Source organism: Procambarus clarkii, chromosome 16 (assembly GCF_040958095.1).
Source record: "Procambarus clarkii isolate CNS0578487 chromosome 16, FALCON_Pclarkii_2.0, whole genome shotgun sequence".
Classification (NCBI taxonomy): Eukaryota; Metazoa; Arthropoda; class Malacostraca; order Decapoda; family Cambaridae; genus Procambarus; species Procambarus clarkii.
Window position 1 is genome coordinate 35,803,774 of NC_091165.1, and position 8,531 is coordinate 35,812,304.

General features: G+C 43.5%; 1 protein-coding gene across 2 annotated transcripts in view; it reads left to right on the forward strand.

Annotated features, from left to right (window-relative positions):
• LOC138365210 (peptide transporter family 1-like) overlaps positions 1-8,167 on the forward strand; it is a 32,533-nt gene extending 24,366 nt beyond the window's left edge. For both annotated transcript variants that reach the window (XM_069325446.1, XM_069325445.1), the window contains 4 exons: positions 1,544-1,764; positions 2,248-2,414; positions 5,236-6,038; positions 6,866-8,167. In XM_069325446.1, the coding sequence (XP_069181547.1) occupies positions 1,544-1,764; positions 2,248-2,414; positions 5,236-6,038; positions 6,866-7,471 (1,797 nt within the window). In that variant the 3' untranslated portion in view covers positions 7,472-8,167. The remainder of the gene's footprint in view (positions 1-1,543; positions 1,765-2,247; positions 2,415-5,235; positions 6,039-6,865) is intronic.
• Positions 8,168-8,531: the final 364 nt, after the last annotated feature.

Consider the following 8,531-nt stretch of genomic DNA (forward strand, 5'->3'; position numbering starts at 1 on the left):
GGAAGTATCAATGGACTTCTGCGGACCACTACCAACTGGAGAGTACTTGATGGTAGTCATTGATGATCACTCACGTTATCCAGAAGTAGAAATCATCAATTCCACATCTGCAAAGGCCGTCATCCCGAAACTTGACAAGATCTTTTCAAACTTTGGCATTCCTGAAGTTGTCAAGACGGACAATGGACCGCCATTCAATGGACAAGACTTTGTCAACTTTTCTGAGCATATTGGATTCAAACACCGCCGTGTGATGCCACTACATCCTCAAGCAAATGGAGAAGTTGAGAGATTCATGCAACCTCTCATGAAAGCGGTACGCTGTGCTCATGCCGAAGGACGATCCTGGAAACAAGCTATGTATGCTTTTCTCAGGAACTACCGTGCAACACCACATGGAACACTGGGCAAGTCGCCAGGCGAACTTTTATTTGGACGTCCTATGAGAATCGCACTACCCGTCATGCCAGCCGAGGTAACGGATAAACGTCTCGCTCAGAAGGATGCACTAGCCAAGGGCAAAATGAAAATTGATCATGATCAACGTGCAAAGGAACAGTTCATAAAGGTTGGTGACACTGTTCTCGTTAAAAAGAAAAAAGAGGGAAAGTTAGATATGCCGTATGATACAAAACCATATAAAGTGATTAGTGTAAAAGGAACTATAGTAACAGCTAGTAATAGAGATCATAGTATAACACGTAATATGGCTTATTTCAAAGTGATTCCAACTAGTGTAGAAAATGATGAAGTGCAAAGTCGTGCAAAAGAAAAAGAAAAAAATAGTTATAACCCGACAAACAATTCATCAAGGGATGTTATTGCATTTAAGGACTCTCGTCCTAAACGTCATGTTAAACGCCCAACACGATTTGATGATTAATTGTGTTCCTATGTAATGCAAAATATTTACTTGTCATGCTGAACTAAATTTAATATTGTTTGAATAATGCAGTTATCTCATTCAATATTTTGTAACTTTGTAGTACAGTTTCTTTCATGTTTGTTTAACATTGCATATGTATTTTTAACATTGAAATCCTTTGTGGAAAAGATTAAGTTGTTTAAATTCTTTGTGTGCTTAATTAATGTTAAATGTATGCAGTATCTCTTGATATGGTAATAACTTACTTTGTGTCAATAACTTTGCTTTGTGCTACAATGCTGGTAGACATCCTGTATTCATTCTTTTTAAAGAAAAGGAGGGATGTCATGTTCACAGAAAATGGTACCATCCGTTTTCTATGTGCGGCGGCTGGGACGCCAGAGAGAGATTGAAGGTAAACAAGAGAGCGTACAGGACGCCAGCCAAGCTTGGTAGCTACTAGTCATGTAATCATATTAAGTATTAAAGTCAGTAACCAAGTCATGACTTTACATCAACCCTATAACCAAGACTTCCTCAGTAACACACAAACACCACAGTCCTGTTATCTGTATATATCTTCTAAGCTGAACTTCACTCTCGCTCAAGCAACCTCACACTATAATACTCCCCGTACCTCTTCAACACCTCTTAGTCTCTGTCACCTTCCTCATACAGGCTCGCACAGTGTTCCTGATGTGCTGCGGGTACACAGTGGGCGCCGTCATCTTTACCCTCTCTTCGGTCACCCCCATCATGGCCTCCTTCAGCGCCGCCAAATTTACAGGAGTCTTGGGCATGCTGGCGCTGGGCATCTGCACAGGGCTCATGAAAGCTGTGTACTCCTCCCTCGGGGCCGACCAGTTCAAAGTCCCAGAACAACGGGAGCAACAGAAGAGGTATGTTAAAGTCGAGGAGGTTCATCAGGGTGAATTGGGGATATTGATGGGTGTGGAAGGCTGGGAAGAGGGAGTTCACAGGTTGGTGGGTTTTGTAAAGGAGTTAGATGGGTTTGTGGTGTGGCTGATATTTGTCTTTGCTATACACGGTAGGAAGTGCAATTAAAAAGTTGCAGCCAAGTTAACGAACAGACTCGCTGAGGAAAGCGTTAACAAGGACTTAATGCTTGATGATGGAAAACTATAGAAGAAGTGATCATGGCTCCTATTCCATGGTCATATTTAGCGAAATCTGTGTATAAGACGTGTGCATTTTAGTTTGCTTCAATAATACTTTGAAATGGTCAAGTAGTTAGGAAAGACAAAACATTCCTGCTCTCGATGACGTGTTAGATGGAGTTATTAATTCGTTTTTTGCACATAAACCAGAAAACTGGTAAGTTGTCATCTTAGCATTCTCTTAACTTGTCATTTCTGCTGCAGGTTCTTTTACGCCTTCTACTGGATGATCAACGCTGGCGCCTTCGTCGGGCTATTCATAACAGCTCAAATACGAGACTCTGTCCAGTGCTTTGGTGATGACTGCTACTTCCTCTCCTACATTATAATGGCCGGCCTCATGGTTGTCTCCACCGTCATCTTCGCTGCTGGTTAGTCCTCTAGGATAATAATATTTAAACAATTTTTATTATTTGTTGATGTATTTTCAAGATGGCACCATGGACTATTTTAATACAAATTTTGTGACTTAATAAAACGTTTTTGTAAAGCCACAAACATATGTGTGTAATGCTGCAAATTAGTCCCAGATGACACCGTAGCATATCAGTCCCAGATGACACCGTAGCATATTAGTCCCAGATGACACCGTAGCATATTAGTCCCAGATGACACCGTAGCATATTAGTCCCAGATGACACCGTAGCATATTAGTCCCAGATGACACCGTAGCATATTAGTCCCAGATGACACCGTAGCATATTAGTCCCAGATGTCACCGTATCATATTAGTCCCAGATGACACCGTAGCATATTAGTCCCAGATGACACCGTAGCATAATAGTCCCAGATGACACCGTAGCATATTAGTCCCAGATGTCACCGTAGCATATTAGTCCCAGATGTCACCGTAGCATATTAGACGCAGTCAGAGAAGGCTGTAAAGTGTAGGAGGCGAACGAGCAGGAAATTAGTCCAACGGTGTGTCCCACTATGCCTTTAATCTCCTTCCTTTTCCTATGTTTTGTTACGGGCTATTCATACCTATGCAACCTCTTGGGTGGCTTAATCTTCATCAATCAATCAATTTATGTTTTGTCCCATACAACAGTACTCACTCATGTTTGTTCATTAGGAAAACAGAGTTTAGAACATTCTTCTTAAAAATTTAAGACGGGTATAAATATTCTTGAAAATAATTCGCATACATATGATAATCTTTATTTCATCAATGAGATTTGTAGACTGTCTCTTAATATATAATTGTGCAATACTCTCCCCAGTGTCTCCACTTGACAGCTCAGGTAGTGCACCATTAGTTGGCTCATCTAGTAAGACCTCACACGTCTGGCTTAGACAAACTTTAGGGGCAGAAGGGATGCTTTGGCGGGCTTCTTTGGGACCTCACAAGCATTCATGGGGAACCAGCAGTCAGATCTATGAATTTGACCATTGAGGAAGAGGCACTGATGCCTCCCAAATCACATAGATTTGCGCCTACGTGCCTACGTGATTGTCCCACTTGCCCTTTCGTAGGCTTGTCCCTAGCCTGTAGACTTATCCTTATCCATGTCCCCCCTAGCTTGTAGGCTATGGACATGGCGGTCGTTGGGAAATTCAAGATGGGTCTCCTTACCTTCGCTCTCACCGTGCGTAGACAGAAAAGTCATACCGCACACCAAATACAATTGCCAACTCCTTGACTATTGTTTGCTTCTAAGGCAAGGATGCTTAATTCGGTCTAGTTAATCATAACTGGACAGTTAGTTAGTTTATTTCATTTATTATGCACCCTATACCCATCTTGTGGGCAGTAGTGGAAAGGGTTACAGAGGCACATAATGGGTTCAAGGACTGAACCCCACAATTCATTAGCTAAGCAATTTACAGTTTTAATGCACAACGACCCTCGTGATAGCAATGGCCTGATGGTAATGTAGGCTCATCAGAGACCAACATGATAGACCCAAGTCCATACATAATGATTTTAGATCCATGCATATGTGGTTCTGCATGCGTATTGTGTACAACCGTAATGCGTATACTCTTGCATTCACAAGCTGATTTCCCTACTGTAGTTCACACAATGTACACCATTAAGTCAGCTGTGGCATTAATTCTCTCAGAAAATGGGAAATTCCGCTAGGGCAATGAAGAGGACACGAACTTACGACCTTATCATGGCCAAGCCGCATACACTACCAATAGACCACCGTAACTTGTAAAAGTCATTCAACCAGATTTCTGCTGAAATCACAGGAAGTCTGGAGGCCCCTACTGAAGCCAGTCCAAGTTTTACGTAAAAAACACAGGAACACACTGTGTGTTTCTGAAGTTGAGGCGTAAGGTGTGGCACCACTCTGCCATTCCACCTGAGTGCTTGTGGGTTATACCCCAGCCACTTTGACTGGAAGGTCAAGGGTCATGGCCCAATCATGTCAAAGTCTGTACTTCTCTCAACCAGTTTAAAACTTACATAATAAACTCCATGTAACCTACCTTACTCCTAAATGTCAACCCATGTCTACTATTTTAAACAATGCTGTTTGTTGACCAACTTGTATAATTGCTATTTTCTGCCATGTCTCCCCCCCCCCCCCACTTATTTTTACTCCTTTTTTCAACACAATTTATACTTTAAGCTCAATTATTATTAAGTTTTAGTCTAAGTGTTCCCCCCCCCCTCACACACACCTTGTCCGAAACGCTATGCGTATTAGTGGCTTTAGGTATTGTATGTACTAGCTCTATCTTTAAATGTTTGTAACTTATCTTCAATGTATGTAAATTTACTTGAATAAAAATCTAAATCTAAATCTAAGGTAGGGCGACGGTCTCGCTTCATGCAGGTCGGCGTTCAATCACCAACCGTCCAAGTGGTTGGGCACCATTCCTTTTACCCGTCCCATCCCAAATCCTTATCCTGACCCTTTCCCAGTGCTATATAGTTGTAATGGCTTGGCGCTTTCCCCCTAATATTTAAAATAAATTAAATTGTGGGTTATACGTAAAATTTGGACTGTTTTCAGTAGGGGCCTCCAGACTTTCTGTGAATTCAGTAAAAATCTGGTTGTATGATTTTCACAAATCAGCGATGGTCTAGTGGTGGAGTATTCGGCTTGGTAATGCCAAGGGCGTAGGTTCGTGACCCTAGTGGATTTTCTCATTGATATACATCACTTCAATGTGATTTCTGTGTTTTAATTCTCTCACATCATCTCTATTATCTGTTATGTATTTGTTATGTTACAGGTCGGTCGCAGTACAAGGAGGGGCCCCCAGACACAATGATGCTAAAAACAGTTCGCTGCGTTGCATACGCGGTTCGCAAGACCTGGGATAAGAACCGAAAGCCTGTGCAGCACTGGCTTGACCGTGCTCAGGACAAATATGATGTTCAGTTGCTGCTGGACGTGAAGGTGACCATGCGTGTCCTTCTGCTGTTCTGCACCTTCCCGCTCTTTTGGGTTCTCTTCTACCAGACCTTCACTAGTATGATATTCCTGGCTAAACGTCTCGACGGTATGGTGGGCAGCTATAGGATCCCGCCAGATATGTCTTCCACTGCCAACTCACTGCTCGTTTTAGCTCTCATTCCGCTCTTTGATTTTGTGGTCTACCCCTTGTTGGCCCGCGTTGGCGTCCTCACCAAGACCACATCCCGGATGATCGCGGGGATGTGCTTCACCATCATCGCCTTCCTGGTCTACGCACTGGTGAACATGAGCGTGGAACAGACTTTCATTCCTCCAGAGCAGGCGAGAATCCACGTTTACAACGCACTGCCTTGCCAGATGGTGGTGAAGGTGCCCTTCGTCAAGACCGGTCAGCTGAGTGTGGAGAGCGGAGGCCAGGTGGTTCTGCCTAGCTTGACTGTCACACATGGTGATGAGGTGGAGGCCAAGGTGACAGCCTCCTGCCTCGCCCCGGACATGAGGCAGGTGACAGTGAGGGTGCTGGGTGCCCATGAGACAACACTCCTTGTCACCTCCACTGGCGTGCTGGCTCTCCCTCCCACACTCGAGTACATCAAGGACGAAGATGCCGACACCAAAGTGAGTCTCCGTACCCAATCATTTCCGCTCCTTGGGTTTCTTGGGTGTAAAAAGGCTAAATGCTAACAATGAGAGCAGACTTTACTAAAGATTCAGCACTAATCATTTCAAGTAACTAGCAACTGGAAAGTGTCTCATAAAGTGTCACCATGACGCCAAGTCAACTGTAAAATACATTAATAAAACACAACAACGGGCGAGTATAATGCTTCACAATACAGTTCAGGCAGAGAATGATAATATCCTAGCAATTATTTTTACTTTTACAAATATTGAAACATTTTCATAATCTGAGATATTTTACAACTTTCTCCATCCTCAAAAATTTATTAAATAAGTTTTTGAATGCTTTTGACTAATAAATAAGAGCCATTTATTACAGGTCTATTAAGTAGTTTTTAATTAGTTTTGTTACTATTATTATTGATAGTCACAAGGCAATCACAACAGCGTGATTTATCAATGATAAAATCACTGGAGCCGAGCAGGGATTCCATGGTCCAGCATCTTAAGATGCTGGTTTATCTTAAGATGCTGCATCGTCTAAAGATGCCACTTCATCTTAAGACAATTTAATTAGCAACAAAATCCTTAGAGAACAAAGTAGTGTCTGGATGAATATCTTTTGTAGCATGTTATGGGGGGCCTAGCGCGTGTTTGACATTCACCAAGATGTTGCTTCGATCCCCACTGCTGAAGTGATTTTCTCATTACTGATATTATCATTGTTATTGTTAATATTATTTGATGGTGCCTTAGAAATAAATAATCCGTAAAATTTAGGGCCTGATTTCCTGGTGTTCAGTTGTGTTGGTTCGCCCTGACAGGTGCGGGTGTTGGCGCCTGCGCACAACGAGCTCAACGTGACGCTCACGTACGACACCATCCTCCACAACTTCCAGCTCCTGGAGGGAAAGACGGAGTTCCAGCGCATCAGTCCCCAGGAGTACAAGGTGATGGTGGAAGAGGTGGAAGTTGGAGAGGCTGCTGTGTACCAGGACGGTGTGTACGACATCGTCATCACCACCACCGACGTCTTCCTCTTCCCCATGACGGCCCCTGCAAACGTCCACATGTTGTGGCTCCTTCCCCAGTACGTCCTCATCACCATCGGCGAGGTCCTCTTCTCAGTCTCTGGCATGGACTTTGCTTACTCGCAGGCCCCGATGGCCATGAAGTCTTCACTGCAGGCAGCCAATCTCTTCACAATTACTGTCGGCTTGTGGCTCTTTGCAGGACTAACGAGCCTGAGCTCTGCCACGGGGGCCTTCAAGCACCGACCCTCTCACGAAGCCTTCTTCTATGCTTGTCTCATGTCCGTCAACACAATAATCTTCATCGTGCTGATTAGGAGAAACAAGAAATCTCGCCTAAGGACCCCGGTATGGAGACATACACAAGTGAATCCTGTCTGTGAGCCCATCAACAATTAGCCTCTCACGACAATCTTGTTTTCATAGCCGTCTCCGCACTCGGCGGGCGCTTCGCGAACGCTTTGGCCTGTTTCGTATTCTGGCTGGAGAGGATTGACTGGGCGCCAATCCTTATCAGTAGCTTCTTTAACCAGCAGTGAATGGGTACCTGATTGTTAAAGGATTTGGCGGGTTGTATTCCGGGGAAAAAAAATAGGATTAAGGACTTGCCCGAAACGCTATGCGTGCTAGTGGCTTTACAAAAATGTAAAATATCTTGTATATAAAAAAATGAACACTCTGTGTAGTTGTATTTCCTGTGACGACGCTCGCAGGTATGGCGTCCCCGGCAGGATTGTCTAATTGTCACTTATGAACGTCGAATTCTCAGTTAATTTGCAAAATTCGTATTTATTGGGCAGGTAAGTAGCTGAATCTAAAACAGCAACAAATAACACTTGTAACTTGCACGTCTCCTGTACCAGGTGAGTACAACGGGCTCACCATAACCTGGCTGCTTGGAACTTTTTGTTGTGAGTAGCTGAATCTAAAACAATAACGCTTATAACTTACTCATACCTGTTCCACCTCTTGGACGGCTTAATCTTCATCAATCAATCAATCACATGTAACTTGTAACCTGCTTTTGTTTTTGATAATGTTGACAAGCATCAACGAAACTCACCTCTTAGTGTTTTGATTAAATTGTAAAAGGAATTTTGGAGAGTTAATTTTTCAACTTTCTTCTAAAGTAAAAAAATATGAGACAAGTAGAGACGATTCGGGATAGAATCATGGATCTCGTCCTTTCTGTCCCTGTCCCTTTACAGCCCGTTGCCGTCGTGAGGGGGCCTTCGTGGGCGGCTGTCGGAGTGTGATGCTCCATGGGACAGTCCTCTGTCATGTTGAAGCCTTATGCTCCTACTGCCGTCTTCACAAATTGTGCTAGATGCTTTTTCCTCTTACTTATGTTTTATGTTTCATGCACCCATGGTGGATGCAGATCGTCTTTTCGGGTGTCCTATCGTCTTGGGGGGGGGGGGGGTGCCAAAAAGACTTGTCGGGTGTCCTATGCTCTAAC